This window comes from Nomascus leucogenys, chromosome 23, assembly GCF_006542625.1.
Source record: "Nomascus leucogenys isolate Asia chromosome 23, Asia_NLE_v1, whole genome shotgun sequence".
In the NCBI taxonomy this organism is placed as follows: domain Eukaryota; kingdom Metazoa; phylum Chordata; class Mammalia; order Primates; family Hylobatidae; genus Nomascus; species Nomascus leucogenys.
The window spans coordinates 23,345,950-23,369,411 of NC_044403.1; the positions used below are offsets into that span (position 1 = coordinate 23,345,950).

At 36.4% G+C, this 23,462-nt stretch overlaps 1 protein-coding gene across 3 annotated transcripts; it reads right to left on the reverse strand.

Annotated features, from left to right (window-relative positions):
- Nucleotides 1–6,851: 6,851 nt before the first annotated feature.
- Nucleotides 6,852–20,992, reverse strand: CLEC12A (C-type lectin domain family 12 member A). 3 transcript variants are annotated; one of them, XM_003265469.3, is made up of 6 exons: nt 20,712–20,992; nt 13,397–13,495; nt 12,942–13,130; nt 11,717–11,868; nt 10,320–10,429; nt 6,852–7,576 (listed from the first exon to the last, which is right to left on the reverse strand). In XM_003265469.3, the coding sequence occupies exons 1-6, from the start codon at nt 20,800–20,802 to the stop codon at nt 7,420–7,422; spliced, it is 798 nt and encodes a 265-aa protein (XP_003265517.2). In that variant the 5' UTR covers nt 20,803–20,992; the 3' UTR covers nt 6,852–7,419. The 3 variants fall into 3 exon arrangements, with proteins under 3 accessions (XP_003265517.2, XP_003265518.2, XP_004092173.2); XM_004092125.2 differs by lacking the exon at nt 6,852–7,576 and adding an exon at nt 8,189–8,926; XM_003265470.3 differs by lacking the exon at nt 13,397–13,495.
- Between the last annotated feature and the right edge of the window lie 2,470 nt (nt 20,993–23,462).

Here is a 23,462-nt window from a genome sequence, read left to right on the forward strand (position 1 = left end):
ATTACTGGGTATATACCCAAAGGATTACAAATCATGCTGCTATAAAGACACATGCACATGTATGTTTATTGCGGCATGATTCACCATGGTAAAGTCTTGGAACCAACCCAAATGTCCAACAATGATAGACTGGATTAAGAAAATGTGGCACATATACACCATGGAATGCTATGCAGCCATAAAAAAGGATGAGTTCATGTCCTTTGTAGGGACCTGGATGAAGCTGGAAACCATCATTCTCAGCAAACTATCACAAGGACCAAAAACCAAACACCGCATGTTCTCACTCATAGGTGGGAATTGCAATCCTAGTCTCTGATAATACAGAGTTTAAACCAACAAAGATCAAAAAAGACAAAGAAGGGCATTATATAAGTAAAGGGATCAATGCAACAAGAAGAGTTAACTATCCTAAATATATATGCACCCAATAGAGGAGCACCTGGATTCATAAAGCAAGTTCTAGGAGGCCTAAAAAGAGACTTAGACACCCACACAATAATAGTGGGAGAACTTATCACCCCACTGTCAATATTAGACAGATCAACGATACAGAAAATTAACATGGATATTTAGACTTGAACTCACTCTGGACCAAGCAGACCTAATAGACATGTACAAAGCTCTCCACCCCAAATCAACAGACTATACATTCTTCTCAGCACCACATAGTGCTTATTCTAAAAAAGAAAAATTTTTAAAGAGAGTTGTATAATTCAGCTGGCTATGATTAAGGAGAAATTACAATAGTCTTTCCAGAGATGGGTCTTTGATTTAAAAATAGATAATATAAAATTAATTGGTAAAATAAGATTTTGTTAAAATATTGACTTATTCTCAGTGCAAGAAGTTTTTAACTTTTAAATTTTATAATCTGTCTCTTTGACATTCTTCAGATTGATATCTCAGAATTTCACCTTTTTCTCTTTTAAAAAGGCATTGGATGTTCATTCTACCTTTTGTTGTCTCCTGTAACTTCTATTAATTATCTAATGTAAGAGAGAGAATTCTTTTTTTGAAAAACAGGCAAATGAAATATCTTTCGGACTTGTCTTTTATTCTGCATGTCTATTATATCTCTATCTTTATATATTTCATGTGAAAGTGATATTTCATTACCTAACTACATGAAGAAGCTCTAATCAAGTAATTAAAAATAAATAAACAAATAAATAAATGCTTACTGGACTGGTAGAAGCTACATAACCTTAGTAATCTTTGGTAAAATTAATTCAGTAAATTTAATCTGAAAATTTTGTCCAGTAATTTAAAATCCTAACATAATGATTAAATCTTCTTTATCTTTTTCACTAGCAATTTGGATTACTAGGGTTAATATAGTTAAAAATATTTTAAGAGTTAAAATAATAGGAGTATAAGATATGTTTTTGGTGAAGTTTATAAAACATAAGGATGTCAATTTTGATTAAGAAAGAAAATAATTGTGTTTTTGTTCTAGTTAAACTATTTAAGAGTTGCTTTAAAATGAAGGAAAAAATAAATAAATTTAAACAAAGAAGCCAGGGGAGCAAAAGTGAACTCTCAGCCCTGTGGTTGCCAAGAAAATAGTCGATATGGGGGAAGAGGAAAACCAAGTAACTATTTAAAACCAGAGGGTATAATGTAAAGGAATTGTTTTATTTTGTAGATTGGTATCACCGAACTTTTAAAAAAAATCTTTACCATAATGAATTGTCAAAATAACCATTTTAAGGACAAAATTCTTAATTTTAAATGCTACAGAATTTGAAAGCTTGTTTGGATTGATGCAAGACCCACAGCTCACTACTAAACAATCACTAATAAATACATGTGACCTAAATGCACAGGAGGTTATTTTTAAGAGAACAATTGGCCTAGTAAACCAGAAAAAAAAATGCCACTGTAAAGTCTGTTTGCCCTGTGAAGGTGTATTTGTTCATTTTTGCACTTCTGATAAAGACATGCTAGAGACTGGGTAATTTACAGAGAAAAAGAGGTTTAATGGACTCACAGTTCCACGTGGCTGGGGAGGCCTCACAATCATGGTGGAAGGCAAAAAGCACATCTTACATAGCAGTAGGGAAGAGAGAGAATGGGAACCAAGCAAAAGGGGTTTCCCCTTATAAAACCATCAGATCTTGTGCAACTTATCCAACACCATGAGAACAGTATAGGGGAAACCACCCTCAAGATTTAATTATCTCCCACCAGGTCCCCTCCTGCATCACGTTGAATTATGGGAGCTACAATTCAAGACTAGATTTGGGTGGAGACACAGCCAAACCATATCACTCCATCCCTGGACCTCCCAAATCTCATGTCCTCGCATTTCAAAATCAATCATGTCTTCCCAAAAGTCCCCCAAAGTCTTAACTCATTTTAGCATTAACTCAACAGTCCACAGCCCAAAGTCTCATCTAAGACAAGGCAAATCCCTTCTGCCTATGAGCATCCAGGCATTTCCATACATCCTCTGAAATCTAGGTGGAGGTTCCCAAAACTCAATTCTTGTCTTCTGTACACCCACAGGCTCAACACCACATAGAAGCTGCCAATACGTGAGGCTTACACCCTCTGAAACGACAGCCCAAGCTGTACCTTGACCGCTTTTAGCCATGGCTAGAGTGGCTGGGATGCAGGGCACCAAGTCCCTAGGTTGCACAGAGCAGGGGGATCCCGGATCTGGCCCACAAAACCAGTTTTTTCCACCTAGGACTCAGGGCCTGTGATGGGAGGGGCTGCTGTGAAGGCCTCTGACGTGCCCTGGAGACATTTTCCCCATTGTCTTGGTGATTATCATTTGGATCCTTTTTATTTACGGAAATTTCTGCAGCGGGGTTGCATTGAATTTCTCCTTGGAAAATGGGTTTTTCTTTCCATCACATCTTCAGGCTGCAAATTTTCCAAACTTTTATGCCCTGTTTCCCTTTTAAAACTGAATGCTTTTAACAGTACCCAAGTAACCTCCTGAATACTTTGCTGCTTAGAAATTTCTTCTATTGGCCGGGTACGGTGGCTCATGCCTGTAATCCCAGCACTTTGAGAGGACGAGGCAGGTGGATCATGAAGTCAGGAAATCGAGACCATCCTGACTAACACGATGAAACCCCTTCTCTACTAAAAATACAAAAAATTAGCCAGGCGCGGTGGCGGGCGCCTATAGTCCCAGCTACTTGGGAGGCTGAGGCAGGAGAATGGCGTGAAACCGGGAAGTGGAGCTTGCGGTGAGCCGAGATCGCACCACTGCACTCCAGCCTGGGCGACAGAGGGAGGCTCCGTCTCAAAAAAAAAAAAAAAAAAAAAAAAAAAAGAAATTTCTTCTGCCAGATACCCTAAATTATCTCCTTCAAGTTCAAAGTTCCACAAATCTCTAGGGCAGGGGCAAAATATTGCTAGTCTCTTTCCTAAAACATAGCAAGAGTCACCTTTACTGCAGTTCCTAACTGCAGTTCCTCATCTTCATCTGAGACCATCTCAGCCTGGATTTCATTGTCCATATCATTATCAGCATTGTGGTCAAAGCCATTCAACAAATCTCTATGAAGTTCCAAACTGTCCCACATTTTCCTGTCTTCTTCTGGACCCTCCAAACTGTTCCAACCTCTGCCTGCTACCCAGTTCCAAAGTTGGTTCCACATTTTTGGGTATCTTTACAAGCACTGCCCCACTCTACTGGTACCAATTTATTGTATTAGTTCATTTTCATGCTACTAATAAAGACATACCCAAGACTGGGTAATTTATAAAGAAAAAGAGGTTTAATGGACTCACAGTTCCATGTGGCTAGGGAGGTCCCACAATCATGGGGGAAGGCAAAACTCACGTTGCACATTGCAGCAAGAAAGAGAGAGAATGAGAACCAAGTGAAAGTAGTTTGCCCTTGTAAAACCATCAGATTTCATGAGACATATTCACTAGTATGAGAACAGTATGGGGGAAAATTGCCCTCCTGATTCAATTATCTCCCACCAGGTCCCTCCCACAACACGTGGTAATTATGAGCGCTACAATTCAAAATGAGATTTGGGTGGGGACACAGCCAAACCATATCAGCAGTGATTGCCCAACTCTCCCTATAAAATACCAAGTTAAGCACCCCAGGTGAAGAAGTTAATATGCTTCACATGAAAACCATGTTGGACTGGTTTTATGATAACTGGGTTATCCTCTCAGCAAATATACCTATTACCCAGGTCAAGGTAAATTTTGGGGTTCAGGGATCCCCTTTTACATTGGTGCCCCTCCCACAGAATCATAGGACTGTTTAAGAAGCCTTATCAAATTTGCTGTTCCTTATAGGTCTTATAGATGCAACTCCCTGCTGGAAACCCAAAACCTTTTTCACCAGAAAAGATAAAATAGGCTTGGCACAGTGGCTCACACCTGTAATCCAAGCACTTTGGGAGGCCAAGGCTGGTGGATCACCTCAGGTCAGGAGTTCAAGACCAGCCTGGGCAACATGGTGAAACCCCATCTCTACTAAAAATACAAAAATTAGCCAGGTGTGATGGTGGGCACCTGTAATCTCAGCTACTTGGGAGGCTGAGGCAGGAGAATCGCTTGAACCAAGGAGGCGGAAGTTGCTGTGAGCCGAGATCACGCCACTGCACTCCAGCCTGGGTGACAAGAGCAAGACTCTGTCTCAAAAAAAATAAATAAATAAAAGAAAGAAAAGGTAAAATGATCTGGGGCTAAGAATAAAACAAAACAAAAAAAAACAAACAAAAACATAGAGGTTAATAGAATTATAAAATTTAAGATGTTTAAACAAACTTTATCGAAGGTAGTTGTAAGCCCTTTACCTAAATGTCATTTGAAAATGCATACTACATCAGACTGAGAGACGTTTCCCCTTTCTAGTACTGTAAAGCTGAAGGCATATAAATCTGCTCTTTTAGTAAATGTTAATTGAACATGCTGAATGGGAACTAGTAAAATTGCCTGAGCCCACAAAGTATTGGGTAGAAGCTAGAGTGCTAGTCAGGACAAATACTCCACTTTATAGCCATTTGTGGCACATTTATTGGGGCTGATGGCAAAAAACTGTAAATACTTCCCAATGACAATATCGAATTGAGAATTTCCACCTGAGAGGCATTTACTGCCTTGCTATGGAATTTTAACTGAAGCTACCCCTATGCTAATAAAAACGATGGTGCCCAAAAGAGTCCCATAAAAAAATAAAAATGATTTACATAGAATCTTGCTACCTGAGGATATTAGGAGAAAATACTGATAAGTAGGGGGCCTCTTTCCTAGATTCTGCCATGCCTGATAGACAGCTTTCATGAGCTGTTGGCTTGTAAATGGCATTTCCCAAATAAACAAACATTGTTTGAAAGCTCCTGCTCTGGTTAAAGCAGGGTCAATAAAATCTTTTTCTTTTGAGTTATTTGAGTGAAGTATGTTTTTGTAAGCAAATTTATATTTCTGTTTGAGTTCTAAAATTTGGATTGTGATTTTATGACAGTATAGTTATTTGCATAAATTCAAAAAGCATCTTTTAAAACAGAATTTGAGACACTGGTTATTTTACTAAGACTTTAACTAAAATAGCATATTTTTAGGTAAAGTTCAGTCAAGGTCAACCTAAAGAAGCCTATATGGCCAATCAATTCTTGCTGCATTTTTAATTAATTAATTAATTTTTTTTTTGGAGATGGAGTCTTGCTCTGTCACCCAGGCTGGAGTGCAGTGGTGCGATCTCACCTCACTGGCACCTTTGCCTCCTGGGTTCAAGCGATTCTTCTGCCTCAGCCTCCTGAGTAGCTGGAACTGTAGGCGTGTGTCACCACGCCCGGCTGATTTTTGTATTTTTAGTAGAAACGGGATTTCACCATGTTAGCCAGGCTGGTCTTGAACTCCTGACCTCAGGCAATCCACCTGCCTTGGCCTCCCAACGTGCTGGGATTACAGGCATAAGCCACCATACCCAACCCTTGCTGCATTTTATGGAAAATTACCAGGCCAAGTATAATAAGCCTAAAACTTATTTTGCACACAAATTGGTCTTGCTATAATTTCTCTTTAATAGAAAAAAAGGGGGGGCTAAAGGAATTGCTTCAAAGGAAAACATTTAATACTCAATTTCAGCCCTAACCTTTTTTTTTTTTTTTTTTTTGAGTGGAGACTGAAATATTATTTTTTGGCTACAGTAATCCACTAGCGAGTACCAGATAATAATTTTTCTTCCTATTTTTAGTTGGTACCCTAATGGAATAGGTTCCTTTTTCTGTTCTGACACACAAATTACTCTTCTAATTATCAAACTATAAATGTTATTTATCTCTTCTTGTTTTACTTCCAAGAAAACCCAAATCATGATATTTTGAAGATCAGAGATGTGGCTCTCCCTCATTTTGGCATCCCACTGAGCCAGGATCTGTATTTCACTGAGAATGCTCTGCTGCAAAAACTATACAAGCACCCTTCCCTCTAGGCCCAGCTACTGTCACAGAAGAGAAAGGGGCATAAGATTGTAAGGACTGGTTTTAAAGAACAAAATTAGGTCAAGGTCAAACCTCCAAACCAAGGAGGGGTACAAAAATGCCTAAACAGCTGGTAAAACAAGTTTAGTTGCTTTCTAAATGATTATGTGTCATTTTTGCATCTACCCCAACCATGAAAATTTTTTTGCTTATTATAGAATTACAGGAAAATATTTACTAACAGGATAAAAAATACCTCGTAACAAAGCCTCTTGGGTATAATACTCCTGGTTATGAGTTATGAAGATAAACATCTATATATATATATTTCTTTTCAGAACAATGCTTACGTTTGCATAGCTAATTGCTGTATGTCTTTAACAAAAGCCAAGCTTACAGTAGCTCAACACACAGAAGTTAAAAATAAGTCAGTCTCGTAACTTGCCTTTACATTTTTGTTTATTGGCTTTTACTTAAAATAATAATTTTAAGAGGTAATAAGTGCATGTCCACATCCATTCTTATCTGAGCTAGTACAATCAATTGGCTATAAGTCTTTTGACTCATAAGGCCTTCAGCCATAGGGAGTCCCACGGAAGTATAGGATGGACCCAAGATGGGGAGCCATGCCACCCTGTCAACGCTATGGGACAAAATTAAAATTGGCTGGTTTTTGATGTTGCCTCTGGCAAATCTTGGCCAGAAGGGAAAGAATGTAAATGAAAATGAAAATTCGAAGGCCCCCCACAACCATCGAATGGACTTCCTCTTCCTCCAGGGTTCAGGCCATGATGGGAAGTGGGAGGTGGGACATGCTTCATTATACCTCTCCAGCATTAACATTCACAATCTATTCTCTCTGAAGCTTGCTACCTGGATGTTTCATCTGCATGATAAAATCCCAGGTCTTCAGACAAACTCAACCAATTATCAACCAGAAAATATTTAAATTTACCTATAGCCTAGAACCCCCACCCCCTACACTTCTTAAATGTATTTGATTGATGCCTCATGCCTCCCTAAAATGTATAAAATCAAGCTGCACTGGATTGGCCATCTTCTCACATATCATTCTTTTTTTATAAGTGCAGTAATAATATTGAACATATGAAAAATTTATATATCCACAATACATGTTATTTAAGTCAGGTGCGTTTCTTATAACCCTGAAAGAGAAAGTAAAGAATTACACTTGGCAAGTCAAATATTTGAAACATATTCACAGAAAAAAAAATTGCACTTCCAACATGATATTATTGCCCTAGACTCTGCATTGTTTAAACTAAATCTAATTTAATGTTCAGAGTATCAAGAATGTCCGAGTTAATTGTTCATGTTGCCACATATGCAATGTCAAATACTGCTTCATTTCTCCCTGCTTTTTCCACTTTCTAACATCTGATATTTGCTGTACTTCGCTTACAGACTTAGCACCCCAGCCCCTTCATATATAATATAATTTGGAATAATACCATTCCATAAGATTCTCTAGTCTAACTGGCCCAGTAGTAAGTCTTGGACCCTTTCTCCCTCAAGTGCTTTTTATAATCATCAAAGTCAGGAATTCACCTGAGGTATATGACACCTTAAGTTCAACATCATCTCCAAGTGACACTTGCAAAAGATTTTACTCTGAAGTTCTAATGACCAGCACATAAATACTAGATTAGTGATCAGGGACTATGCATTAAAAACAAATTTATAAATTAAAAATATTATCTTTTAGATTAATTTAGCATCAATACTTGGGTAAAAAAATAATGATATCAACCAGTAAATAAGTTCATCAATTAAATGTTTAAGAATGAGATTTATTTGTGGTGACATAGCACAGATGTCATTTATTACAGCCCCCTTTCAGAAACAAACCCCAAAACAACACAGAGTTAAAAAGTGAAGAGATATATATACATACATATATACACACACACATATATATCATACATACAATTATTATATACTTTTTCAGTTTTCTTTTTGGTAATTGAAAATATCTACAATGTTTTCCATTCCATTATAGATTACCATTCCATTTGCAATAATTACAAACACATACATATTCTACATTTTCAAAACAAGATTCCATCTGTACTCTCTCCTGACACACACATTACCTTTGTCTCTAGTCTTTCACTACAAATTAGGCCTTTAAAATATATATCCTTCTCCACTCCATTTGTAGATAGCTTATCTCCCATTGTATCCTATCATTGCCAACCACCAGAGGTAGGGCTGCCTTGTCTTTCTGACCCACACTCCTACACTTACTATTTCTATCTGAAGGAAAAAGCAAACAAACACAACAAAATAAAACAAAAATTCTATTTGCCATTATGGCCCAATGTGATGAGTATGCAGGGATCTGAGTGCCTAAACTCACTTGTGGTGGCACCTCAACACAGTCACTCAGAGCTGTCTCCTGCTAAAAATATATACTAAAAACATGTGTTAAATGATGGACTTCCAATAGTGTCCAGCAGGTTGAGACTCTGGTTTCTTTCTTCATCTGATATTTTCTGCTTCCCAAATTTCAGAGATTAAAAAATACAAATGGAATTTGCCACTATTTATATGTAAAGACTTTATTTTTTTCCCATTATAAGCAGAACACAACATATAAAGCCACTTAAAATAGTATATTTACAACCACATTCCTCATTTGCTACACAAATTATTTTATGTATCCTATATATGTGATATGTTAAGCCAAAGTGTATATTCTTTGACCTGAAATGCTCTTCTAAACCAGTCTTTAAATTTTTCATTCAAAAATGCTCATTTCAGAATGGAAGTTAGTGTAAACTCTATGGCAATTTTTCAAAGAACTAAAAACAGAATTACCATTTGATGAAGCAACTCCACTATTGGGTATCTAACCAAAGGAAAAGGAATTATTATATTAAAAAAAAGACACCTACACTCAAATGTTTGTTGTAGAACTGTTTGCAATAGCAAAGCCATGGAATTGTCCTAAGTGTCCATCAATGGATTATTGTATAAGAAAACATGAAACCGTGTTTTCTTTTAGGGTATATACACCAGGAATACTACTCAAGTATAAAAAAGAAGGAAATCATGACTTTGCAGCAAAATGGATAGAGCTGGAGACCATTCTCTTAAGTGAAATAACTCAGGAAGATAAACTTAAATACTGCATATTCTTACTTAACTGGAGCTAACTAATATGTACACATACACACAAAAAGTGGAATAATAGACATTGCAGACTCCAAAAAGTAGGAGGGTGGGAAGAAAATAAAGAATGAGAAATTACCTATTGGGTACAGTGTACACTATCCAGGTAATGGTTACACTGAAAATACAGACTTCATCATTATGCAATATATTTATATAACAAAATTGCAATTGTACCCCCTAAATCCATAAACTTTTTTTAAATGCCCATTTCAAGTGTCATTGATAACAAAAGTATCATTGCTAAAATTTATGTTTTGTTAGTCTGTGTATTCTTACTGAAGCATTTATCACACTATATTCTCTTTATCTCTAGCATAATTCAATCAGCCTGCACATACAATTGATGGTTAAGTAACTTTAATGATGAATCAATATTTCATTCATCTATGAACCCTAGAACTTAGCACAATATTAAGTATTTGTTAGTCCAGTGACTTTTCTGGGCTTCCACAGTTTTTCTTAGATAACATTATTTACAGAGTTCTCCATAATTTGGCTGCTGTAATTTTGTTAGTTACTTGTCAAAATTATGAGAAGACATTTATGGTAACTTTATGTATTAGAAAATACATCAAAGAAGCATGATAGAAAAGGGTTCTTTTAGGATGTAATTTCAATTAAAGCTGGTTTTAATTTAAATCTACAGTGCTCTTAAGGAAAATACCTCTACTCAAACCCAACTATAAAATTTTAACAAGAATAGACACTTACCAGGCAGAGGAGTTGATTATATTATCCACGCTCTCAGCAGAAATGTAATCTCTTTCAGGAGATAATCCCAGCCAATAGTCACGTGATCTACTCTGGGATTTTATAAATTCCTACAGGAAATACAGATGATCTGTTTAAGAAACAGTCTCCTACTTTTGTATTTTACATTATAATGTAATTTCTTACAAATTGCTGTTTTAAGGTAACATACTGGACATTGCACTACCACTATTAAATGTCATTATAAGAAATTGAAAGAAAGTACTCCTTACTACAAAATTTCAATATTTTTAACAATATCATTGCTGGTCTCACAAGAAGAGAGGCCCTACTAATCCATGTATAACCTTAATTTACAGTCAATGAAAAGTTCACAATGACAAGTTCAGTATTAAAAAATTTGAGCAGTAAATATTGTGTCCAGGGCCAAAGGAGGTGGGTAATGGCTATAAACAAGAGTTAACAGAAACAGAAAGAGTAGGAAAAAAATGCCACACACTCAGATGTGAGTGGTTACAGAACAGAATTCAGAACCAGTCCAGAATTTTGTAGCCAAATAACAGGTTTTTTTTCTTATTCCAGCCTTTAAAAATTTTTTCTAGAGTAAGTAACTGTGAATGGGTCACTTGAGAATGATCTGATGAGGAAGAGATTGTGGGTTGATTTCTCTCTCTTCTATAAAGGATGATGAAAGTTTCTTATTGTGGGGAAGCAGAGACTTTTAGAAAATGTAATTTGGTTAAAAATATATGATTACTATTTGAGAGACTAAAAATGCTATGTAATAAGTGTAACATGGAAACATTATTTAGACATGGAAAACTAAGAAAATGAATAAATCAATAAAGTTATTAGAAAACACATTTTTCCTGGGATTCAAGGACTCAGTGCAACATATCTGTTTGACACTTGCCTGTGCCATCTTACTTCAGTTCTTGTTTGTACATATTTTATGCTAACCTACTATAACTTGCCTATTTCTCTTAGTGAATTAAAAAATACAAAATGGTAGAAACAAAACATATTCTCCTGTGTAGTTCTTATGGAATTGCTAACCCTGAGGAATAATCTCTGTATCCTCTGTTTTTAGATAAATGTTTATAAATTATGTTCTGAGATTTGATTCTAGATTCTAATTTGGAAATGCTTACAGACCTATAGATTCTGGGTGCCCTGTAATACTCATCTACCTGTCAGCTAGTAATATTCCTCTTATGCTAAGGTCCTAAACTTGTATGTTTTACCTTGCCTATGATGTCTTGAGATAAGCGTACAAAGTTTCAGCCACTTCACACCCCAACCGAAATAAACCAGAATCACGAGTGGGTTGATTGAAGTCTTCCCCAACATGCCACACCCCTCTCTATCCCATGATGGTAGAAACACCTGGGCTTTACCAATGCATTTCTATTGTTTATCTTCAACAGGCTGGCATTCTGAGCAGCACAGGCCATTTTACTCTCCTGCCATGTTTGGACATCATCACTGAGGAAGTAACAGCTGTCCTTATGCCAAATCCATCTCCTTGGACAAGGCTTACATTTGTGCTCTGGAAGAAGAACATAGTTTTATTTGGGTTTTGTTGATAGTCATAATAATTCTTATTATTTCCTTTCCTCTCTGTGTGACATTGACCACATTTGCTGTTTATTCTTCTTTCTTTTTCTTTCTCTCTTTCCCTTTTTTTTTTTGACAGAGTCTTGCTCTGTTGCCCACACTGGAGTGCAGTGGCGTGATCTCAGCTCACTGCAGCCTCCACCTCCTGGATTCAAGCGACTCTCCTGCCTCAGCCACCCAAGTAGCTGGCATTACATGCTGTTTCTTCTTTTTACATCGAAGGGGAAGTAAGTGAATCCTGTATTCTAGTTCCTTATATACCGCCATAATGTGTCAGACACATAACTTGAACAAAAAAATTTCAAATTAAGCACTTGGAGTCAAGTGTATCTTCCTATATCAATTCCTCTTTGTTATTTTTTATATTCTTTAAAGACAATAAAAACTAATTACTGGAAACATTCTGTATAGTAATAATTAACCCCACCTATCTATACCAATCTTACCTTCTTTAATTTTTGTTCTCTGTTGAAGAACTTTGTTGAAAAGTTGAAATGTTGAAACTTTGAGGTTTCTCAGGAGCAAAAGGAGTATGTTTTAGCAACCATGACTATAGAAACTTATGGAGACACTAGAAGACCAATTCCCCCTGATCCCAAAGGTGAAGTCTCAGTTTATTTTTTTCTATGGACTTTGTTATCAATCACTGAAATTTAAGAATGAAGTCACCTGTAAAGAGGTGTCACTTCCTCCCTATCTTCTATTAACTTCAGTGCCCAGAATAATTATAGTACGTGACAGATTAGAGAAACTGACTTGTCTAACATTCTATTATGTAACCATTATCTCTTGATAATTTTGGGGCCTATTGTTATTATTACTTTTTCTGTTTTTCTTCTAACTGCATGGAAATATCAATGAATTCTCCATCAACCACATGTAATTCTTTCCCCCAAATTATGACTCCCTAGGGAAAGGCTGCTAGCTAATTATAAAATGATTCTTAAGAGACTCAGTGCTTCAGTTTATTGTCCAAAAAATAACTCCAAGAGAATACAGGATTACCTTGCTCTTTGCTATATAGCTCACGACATAATTTGGTGGCTACTATTTGCAGTGTGGTGGAGAGGTTCCTGATCTTGTTGGAGCTATTCATGTTACTCATCAGTTGCAGAGAAACATTTCTCTGGAGCTCTTCACTGATGTTTTGTAGTTTGTTGATTTTTTTCATTTCTATCTTCAAAGTTATGCGAACTCCACATTAAAAAAATGACAAAAAATTCACAATAGAGCCATCAACCTTTATCATTTGCAGAAGTAGTATAAAGATTAAAGGGGTAGGGAAAGCAATTACTCTACAGGAGTGAGGGAAAGAGACTAAGTTCCACATTGTAAGTCCTCCTTGTGGGCCTATCACCTGTCATTATAATAAATCTTCCACTCAAGGAATAAACTTTTGTTGTTAAATATTTGAAATTCTAGATACTTTCTCTTTTGACCAAAACAGAAGCAGTACATACACACGCTTGCCAAGACTCCCAATCCAATGAGCATCAGAAGGCACAGAAGAGTCAGAAACAAGGCTGCTGGACGCCATACACGGGAGGGAGCTGGAGGTGCTGTGAAAAGCAAAATTAACAGAGAGGCCTAAAAATGGTGTAACTTTCATTTGAATTATTTACTCATTCATTCATTCATTTTACCTTTATTTCCTAATATGCCTATTGGAAAGAAATGGATTTGCTAGCCATTGAAGAATAGTCAAAAAATATTTTTGAAGAATATGTCAAGAATAAATCAAAATCACTTGTTTTGTATGTAAATTGATTCTGGCAAGAGAAGCTGTTAACTGGTAGACCGATTTTAAAAAACAGATAAGCAAAAACAATTTATAACAGAGAATGGAGAAAACCAATCAACCTAGATATAGTGTATTTTGTTTGTACAAATTTGGGAAAAGTGAGTAGCTGGAAATTAACAGAGAAGCCAATAGGAGTAGTCTTTGCTTGAGTAGACAATTGTGGCATGTCAAGAAAAACATTTTCGGTTGTTTATGTATCCCCCTAGGTAATTATGAGAATTCAGCTGCAGAACAAACAAGATAGGCTGTCTCTTTGTAATGTCTTTGGGTGTCCTCCCATTAGCTTTTGATCTTAGTCAGTCCAGATCTACACCATTTTTATTGCAATTTTTCAAAATATTTTTCATGTTTTTTTGCAAGAAACTTTTATTGAATACTTCCTTTTTAGTGAATACTGAAGCCCAGAATGGACCATTTCTCTATTAAAAAAAAAGGAATTATAAACTTTATGAGTTAATTATTATCGTGACTATGTTATTTAAATCATCATTATGTATAAAGCTATTACACATTAGGTAAAGACTAGCTAGATATTTCAAGAAAATCCAATTCAGGGATACCATAAGAATCTTACTATACTTCTGAGCTATGTCTTACATCTCATAGTTGATGGTGCAATAATATTGTGAAATCCAGAGAGAATTACTAATAAATAGTAAAACTTAACTTCTGTAGACTTTAGAAAATACTGCTGAAAGAACTACATGTTCAAGATTTTATCTAAGATTAGAACTATAAATGCAAGTGCTTTCTTAAAATTATTTTCTTATTTATATATGTATTCAATTATTCAAAAGTTTATTCAATGAACTTATTCAATTATTAAAAAGTTCAGTTATTCAAAAGTTATCTTTTGAGTGCTTTGTATTTATTAGACATTATCCTGGGTGCTAAAAATATCAAAGTGAGCAAGATGTAAAAGTTCCTGTTTTCATAGGTACAAATTTTAATTGTAGGAGGAAATAGATAAATAGATACATAAGTGAGACAGGGAGAAAGGGAAAGAAAGGGAGAAAAGATCTCAAATTTGGCTAGGTTGTGCAGAGATTTGAAACTAAGCTGTTATAGAGAGCAGGCAGTTCAAATCTTATGAACAATAGGAACCAGCATGCAAAATCAGTAGGAAGAACATTACAGGTAGCAATTACATGAAGTTCAAAGACAATAATTTAAGGAAAAGATTTCTATTTGAAAAACAGAATATATTCAGAAGGGCAGAAGAATTGTGGCCAATGTGAAAAATGATGTTAAAGAAGGTTTTATTTGTTTTCTTTTGTTTTGTTTTTAAAATAACAAGGAGGAGACATTATTTACAGCCTTTTCTAGCCAGAATAAGTTAGATTTTTGGGGAAACCACTGGAAGAATTTAATCTAGGAGGGCAAAATAACAGAGTTGTTTTATCAGTAAGAAATCTGTTACAATATAACATGTGAAAGAGAACAGAAGTTTGATTAGCTAGCACTAGGGAATTTATGACCCATGGATAAATTAAGTATACATTTTTGAGCCAAAATCTATGGCACAAATTTCTGAAATTTTTCTTTAGAGAAAGTTGGTAGATATGCACATTTGTAGGCAGTATCTCATAGTGATAAGAAGCAAAACGCCATCTTTAGGATTAGCATGTGAATTAGTCCATTTTCACATTGCTAATAAGACATACCCAAGATTGTGTAGTTTAAAAGGAAAAAGAGGTTTAATGGACTCACGGTTTCACGTGGCTGGGGAGGCCTCACAATCATGGTGGAAGGTGAAAAGCACGTCTCATGTGGTGGCAGACAAGAGAAGAAAGAACTTGTGCAGGGACACTCCCCTTTATAAAACCATCAGATCTCATGACACTTATTCACTATCACAAGAACAGCATGAGAAAGACCCCCATCACATGACTGAATTACCTCCCACCTGGTCCCTCCAACAACATGTGGAAATTGTGGGAGCTATAATTCAAGATGTGATTTGGGTGGGGACACAGCCAAACCATATCATTCCACCCCAACCTCTCCCAAATCTCATGTCTCACATTTCAAAACCAATCATGCCTTCCCAATAGTCCCCAAAAGACTTAACTCATTTCATCATTAACTCAAAAGTCCACAGTCCATCTGAGACAAGGCAAGTTCCTTCCACCTATGAGCCAGTAAATTCAAAAGCAAGTTAGTTACTTCCTAGATACAATAAGAGTATAGGCATGGGATAAATATAGTCATTCCAAATGGGAGAAATTGGCCACAACAAAGGGGCTACAGGCCCCATGCAAGTCCAAAGGGCGTCAAATCTTAAAGCTCCAAAATCATCTCCTTTGGCTCCATATCTCACATCCAGGTCATGCTGATGCAAGAGGTAGGCTCCCACATCTTTGGGCAGCTCTGCTCCTGTGGCTTTGCAAGATACAGTCTCCCTCCTGGCTGCTTTCATGGGCTGATGTTGAGTGTCTGCAGCTTTTCCAAGTGGACAGTGCATGCTGTCAGTGGATCTACCATTCTGAGGGCTGGAGGACAGTGGTCCACTTCTCACTGCTCCACTGAACAGTACCCCAGTGGGGACTCTGTGTGGAGCTTCTGACCTCACATTTCCCTTCTGCACTGTCCTAGCAGAGATTACCCATGAGCACCCTGTGCCTGCAGCAAACTTCTGCCTGGACATCCAGGCATTTCCATACATCCTCTGAAATCTAGACAGAGGTTCCCAAAACCCAATTCTTGACTTCTGTGCACTCAAAGGCTCTATACCACATGGAAGCTACCAAGCCTTGGGGTTTGCACCCTCTGAAGCCTGAGCTGTACCTTAGCCTCTTTTAGTCATGGCTGGAGCAGCAAGTTCCTAGACTGTGCACAGCAGAGGGACCCTGGGCTCAGTCTGTAAAACCATTTATTCCTCCTAGGCCTCTGGGCGTGTGATGGGAGGGGCTGCTGTGAAGACCTCTGATATGCCCTGGAGTCATTTTCCCCATTGCCTTGGTGATTATCATTTGGCTCCTCACTTCAGCTGGCTTGACTTTCTCCTCAGAAAATGAGATTTTCTTTTCTTTATCATTGTCGAGCCACAAATTTTCTGAACTTTTATGCTCTGCTTCCCTTATAAAACTGAATGCTTTTAATGGCACCCAAGTCACATCTTGAATGCTTTCCTGCTTAGAAATTTCTTCTGCCAGATATCCTAAATCATCTCTCTCAAGTTCAAAGTTCCACAAATTTCTAGGGCAGGAGCAAAATGCTGCCAGTCACTTTGCTAAAACATAACAAGAGTCACCTTTGCTCCAGTGCCCAACAAATTCCTCATCTCCATCTGAGACCACATCAGCCTTATCACCATTTTTGTCAAAGCCATTCAAGAAGTCTCTAGGAAGTGCCAAACTGTCCCACATTTTTCGGTCTTCTTCTGAGCCCTTCAAAGTATTCCAACCTCTGCCTGTTGCCCAGTCCCAAAGTCTCTTTCAGATTTTTGGGTATCTTTACAGCAGCACCCTACTCTATTGGTACCAATTTACTGCATTAGTTCATTTTCACACTGCTGTTAAAGACGTACCCACAACTGGGTAATTTATAAGTAAAAAGAGGTTTAATGGACTCATGGTTCCATGTGGCTGGAGAGGCCTCACACTCATGGTGGAAAGTGAAAGGCACATCTCACATGGCTGCAGACAAGAGAGAACTTGTGCAGGGAAACTCCTCTTTATAAAACCATCAGATCTCATGAGACTTATTCACTATCACAAGAACAGCATGGGGAAAACCCACTCCCATGATTCAATTACCTCCCACCATGTCCCTCCTACAACATGTGGGACTTATGGGAGCTACAATTCAAGATGAGATTTGGGTGGGGACACAGTCAAACCATATCAGTATGTTTTGGTTTGAATTCTGGTTCTGCTGCTTATTGCTTGTGAAACCTTGGGAAAGTTATTTAACACCTTTTAACATCTCTGTGTCTGAGTTTCAATATTGTTAAAGAATGGGAGAGAGAAAGACTGCAAAGTATCAGAGACTAAATGATTTAATATTTATAATGCAATTAGAACAGAACTGGCACAGAGAAAACACTTAAAAATTGTATTTAAATATTTATTTATATGTGTATTTAATGAGACGAGGCTGTCTGGAGAGAGAGACAATTTTAGAAGAAAAATAAATATTACTATTTTTGACATTTTAAGTTTAAAAATGAGATTAGAACTCCTTACGGAAATGTGAATGTGGCATGTGTATTTTCTAGTCTTGAGATCCAGGGAAAGGTCATACAGAGATATTTGGGAGTCACTCTATTTAAAGTCAAACAACTGAATGAGGTAGATTAGAAGAGTGTACTGAGTGATGCAATAAAACGGGACTCAGGACAGGGCTTCAGAGTATTCCATCTTGTAGAGTTTCATCTAGGAGGAGGAGTCAACAAAGACTGATGAGAGGCAGGCATGGTGACAAGAGAAGCCATGAGGATATGTCAGGAGGGATGTGCAAAGAAAGCGTTTAGAGGACTGTTCAACTTTTTCAATGCTGCAGGGAAGTGAAGTAATGGAAGAGACATGTGACTATTGGGATGAAATAGGCAGGACATCAGTGACCTAAAGCTCAGTCTGTATGGCACCAAGGGGGCAGAATCCTAATAGAGTTGGTTGAGAACAGAATGAGAGGTGAAGAACTGAGAGTCAGTGACCAAAGAAAATGCTTTCAAAAGTTGAGTTGTGAAAGGAAAGAAAGAAGTTAAATAATAATGGAAAGGCTTAAGTAGTGGTCAAGCAAGGATTGTGTTTTGTTATAAAAGGAGGAGCAGAGTATATTGGTGAGTAGTAGAGTATGTTGGTGCACTAAAAAGGAAAAGCAGAGAAGGAAGAGAGAATAATGACACAGGAGAGAAAGGAAAAAATTACAGAAGTCTGTCTTTGAAAACGACACATGGACTGAAATTCAGAGCAAAATGAGGAGCTGTCCCTTCATAAGTACATACTTACCGTAAATACTATCTGGAAGGAAAGCAGAGTATCAGTAAGGACATGGTAGGATAGAAATTTAAATAACAAAAACAAAAAGTGTAGACGGATGCTTTTTTCTCACCAGAGGAAAGGTGAGAGTAACTGGGGTTGAAAATTTGTGTATTTTTCACCAGCAATATTGAACTCTGGGGCAGACTGGGTGGATATTCGGGTTTAACCAGAACTGGAGTTGTTTTTATTTGTTTGTTTTTGGGGTTTTTGTTGTGTTTAGTTTTGATTTGTTTGAGGCAGGATCTTGCTGTGTCACCCAGACTGGAGTACAGTCGCCTGATTTTAGCTTACTACAGCCTCCAACTCCTGGGCTCAAGTAATCCTCTTTCCTCAGCCTCCCAAGCAGCTGAGACTATGGGTGCCCAGTTAATTTTAAAAAATATTTTTTTATAGACATGGCATCTGTCTAGTTTCCCCAGGCTGGTCTCAAACTCCTGGCCTCAGATAATCCTCCCATCTTGGCCTCTCAAAGTGCTAGGACTATGGGTATGAGCCACTGCACCTAGCCAGACTGGAGTTTTTAAGGAAAAATTAACATACATTAAAGAGCAGAAGTGTAAGAGACTAAGAGTAGACATTACATAATACAATGTTATATTACATAATGTAGATTCTAAGCTGGATAATGAGAAAATTAGATGAGATTAAGAACATGAAGAAGACATGGATTCGATATTTCCATGAATTCAAGGAATTCTTGTGATGGGAACTTAAGGTGCATTGGCAAGAAAAGAGGTGGGAAAGGGTGTGAGAGGACAAGTAAAGGGCAATTGTTGGTAATATTAGGCTCATGATATGCCCATTCTCTTTCAGCATATAAAAGAAGAAATATAAACAAGGAAATAAAGACAGAAAATATTGTAAAATTCTTAGACCCTTCTTCTTTCTAAAAAAATTTCAGTATTAAAAAAGAAGCCAGCAGAATGAATCTGCTACCCTTTCTCAAGATTTACAATGCTCATCATAAATGGATCCAAGATGTAACAATGAAATTTCTGTTTATAGCAATGCTAGAATATTAAAGATGTTATATTCTGTGTGGGGAGAGGGGAGAGGACAACAACTTAAATAATATATGAGAATTTTGGCACTCTTCTCTCCTTATTTTTCTGTTTCTATCACCCTTCTTTGTGTTCTCCATTATCACTGTTTAAGTTATTTTTAACTCAAATACACTGATTTAAACTATGGATTCGCTAGGGCAGATTTCATTCCAAAAGGCTAGGAGCCAGAAGGTAAGAATCATACATAATAGGAAAACTATAGGATTCTGAGTAAGATGAAGAGTAGTTTTGTTTAAGTGAAAGTCAACACAAATGGCCCACTTATTTCATGATTTTGATTTGAATTGAAAAATACAAAGCTACCTGATATAATGTGGTTTTGAACATTATGAATATATTATGTCTTCTGATATTTCTTTACCTCTTTTCTTCCTTTATTCCTTAATGATTCATTTCATTTAACTTAACATATTTTATTTTTCAGTAAGTTAGTAAAAAATCTCCAAAAGAAGTAGGAGAAATTTTAGGGTGATTTATGCCTAGTTTGGTAGATAGTCAAATGAAATCCTTTAAAGGTCTCTCTGACTGTCTGACACAAAGCATTTTCTTATAAAAAAACACACACACACATATGAAATCATGACTTTCCTGAACGTATTTCTTTTTCCGTGGCTTCATCTCATAAAGAAATAAAATCTTCACACAACCCAATCATTTGAAAAATTCTGTCCCAATTATATTGAGTGTGATAATAAAATCTTCAAAAATGTAAAAGATTGAGTATTCAATGCACAGATAAGTGTTTTTACAAAACCCTTTTTTCCTAATCATTTTGTTTATATACTTTTGGTTCCTTTGCTTAAACATAAGAGACTTAATTGAAGATTTAAGTTGAATAATAGCTATATCACTAATATTGAAGATGCAAGGCTGTAACCACTTCTATTATACAAACTTACAACACATCAATAACTCAAAATCTTACCTTTTTCCCCAAATTTGCCAATTTCTTGGATTTTTTCTGTCTCACTGGAGTTCTGGAATTTAAGATCTGCATAAGTAACTTCTTCAGACATTGATGAATATGTAAAGAAATCTTGACAAAGTGTAAAACCACAGAAAGATGAGAGTGGGTTAACACAGCTGAATGTTAAACAGGACCTATAATTTTAAACTTCTGTTTATAAACGGAAGCTTAAGCTTACAAGTTTAAACTTCTGTTTATAAACCTACTGTACCAATCACCCATATGTCTGCAAATGAGCCAAATCTCATTTGTGGCTTCAGTTAAGAACACTGAACTGTTGCAACAGATAACGTCTTTCTTCCTCATATTTCTTCCTTTTTCTCAATTTCTATATATTTACCAACTGAAGAAAGTAGTTTTTGAAATTGTGTTTGGATAACATTACTAGTGTCATGCAAGAGAACACAAATAACTAGCACCACGTGGTGCAGACATAGTGTAGGATTTATTGGCAAAAAACTTTCAAGCAGAAAAGATGCAGTTCTCAGACACTCACTAATCTGCAGCTGTGGCCTGGCATAGATATTCCTTTTGTATCCTGATGAAGGTCCTGATAGAAGGGTTCTCTTCACTGGGAGACTGAACACACAGAGAGCACTCCCAAGGAGAATGAGACAGTTAGTGTCATTCCGTTGCCATGTTACATAGCTATAGGTTTGCCTAAGAGAGGTAGGGAATGCCTAGTTTCTCTAAATAACAATATATAGGTTGGTGCTAAAGTAATTCTGGTTTTTGCCATTAAAAGCAAAAGTAATTGTGGTTTTTGCCATTAAAAGTTTACAAAATTACTTTAGCACCAACCTATATATTAAGGGATTTGAGGCCCAGAAACCACACCAGAGAGTATGTATACTGACGGCCAAGGTCTGTATACTGAGGGCTCTGGAAACAGCTTTGCAGGCCGGGAAAACTATAATCAGCCTTGCTATCTCTCTGCAGACTGACTCAATCCATTTGATCTCCTCCTCAGCTAAGCTACCAAAAGTAGGATGGAAATGAGTCTCCAAAGTCCATCCAGATTTGTGTCTTATTAGTTTGACTCAATAGTCTTAGTATTTTTTATTTCATTTCTTGATCAAGAATGCAAGTGAAAGTGAGGGGGTAGAGAGGACTGTTTTTGAGTATGTTTTCTAATATTCATTAGTAAATCTTACTTTAAAATTCTTCTTGACATTGCCACATGTAAATCATAAAATGGTTAGGTATTATTATTATACATATAAAAGAGAATGCATAAATATTTTTAAAAATCAATTAAAAACTAATTGCTTTATTATGTCATGATAAACAGGAAAAATAAAAGGCTCCCTTTATAAGAGCTACTAAAAATAAATAGGAAAATATTACAGATAGAAATTAACTAGATATTTGCACAACCAAAATGAACAAAAAAATTTTAAAACTATTGAAGAAAAAAATAGAAAAACAAGCTGTGGGATTAGAAGCATCAATACTGTATAAAAAGAAACTAAATTCTCCTAAATGTATCAAAAACTCAATGTCAATTTAATTAAAACAATAGATTTTCTCCTGATAAAGAAAAAGCTATTGAAATAGATTTGAAAATATTACCATGAAAATATTGGCAGCCAAATTTAAAGGAAAATATATTCAAAACATGATTACTTCATCCTAAGTACTTTACTAATGTTGATTTTATCTTTACAACTCTCTAAACCAGGTACTATTATTATCACCCTTATTTTACAGATGGGGAAGTGAGTTGGGAAGTGAGCTGCGAAGTGGTTAAGTTTGTATCCAACATCACACAGTTGGTGAGTGGTAGAGTTGAGACCACCAAAGTCTCTGGTTTCTTGTTCAAATACATGCACAGGCTATAAGGCCTCTCCTGGTGGGAAAGACCAGCCCTCTATTTTTCCTAGGTGGATCAAATATTTGTATATAAATATTTGTTTATAAATATCTCTCTGTTTGTGAAAGGATGGAAACCAGCCACCACACAGGCAGAGTCCTGTTCTGTGTGCTGTTGCTCTGTTGTTTCATGTGGAACATTGTTTCATCAATCAACACTAGAAGATGAAACATATATGATGAACTGTAAAGGGAAACAAATGAAAAATCTCAAAGTCCTGTTTGCAAGGTGCTCTATTTTGTTGAAAATATTTGAATAACTATTACTTCATACAAAATCCTTGGTTTAGAGCCAGCTAAAACATTTATATCCACGAGAATAAGCTGAGATCTGAGATGACTAAATGGTTTCCCCTTCACAGCCTATATCAGTGTTTTAAAAATTTTGTTATTGATATATAATAGTTGTATGTATTTTGGAGGTACATGTGATATTTTGAAACCTGTATACAATGTGAATGACCAAATCAGGGTAATAAGAATATTCATTCCCCCAAACACTTACCTTTTCCTTCTGTTGGGAATAGTACAATTCTTCTCTTTTAGCTATTTTGAAATATACAATAAATTATTGTTAACTATAGTTTTCCCACTGTACTATCAAATACTAGAATTTGTTCCTTCTATCTAAGTTTATTTTTGTACCCAACCAACTTATCTTTATCCCCCATCACCCCTTTCTAAGCCCTGGTAACCACAATTCTACTCTCTGCTTCCATGAGATTCATTCTTTTAGCTCTCACATATGAGTGGGAACATGTGATATTTGTCTTTCTGTGCCTGGCTTATTTCAGTTAACATAATGACCTTCAGTTCCACTCCTGTTTCTGCAAATGA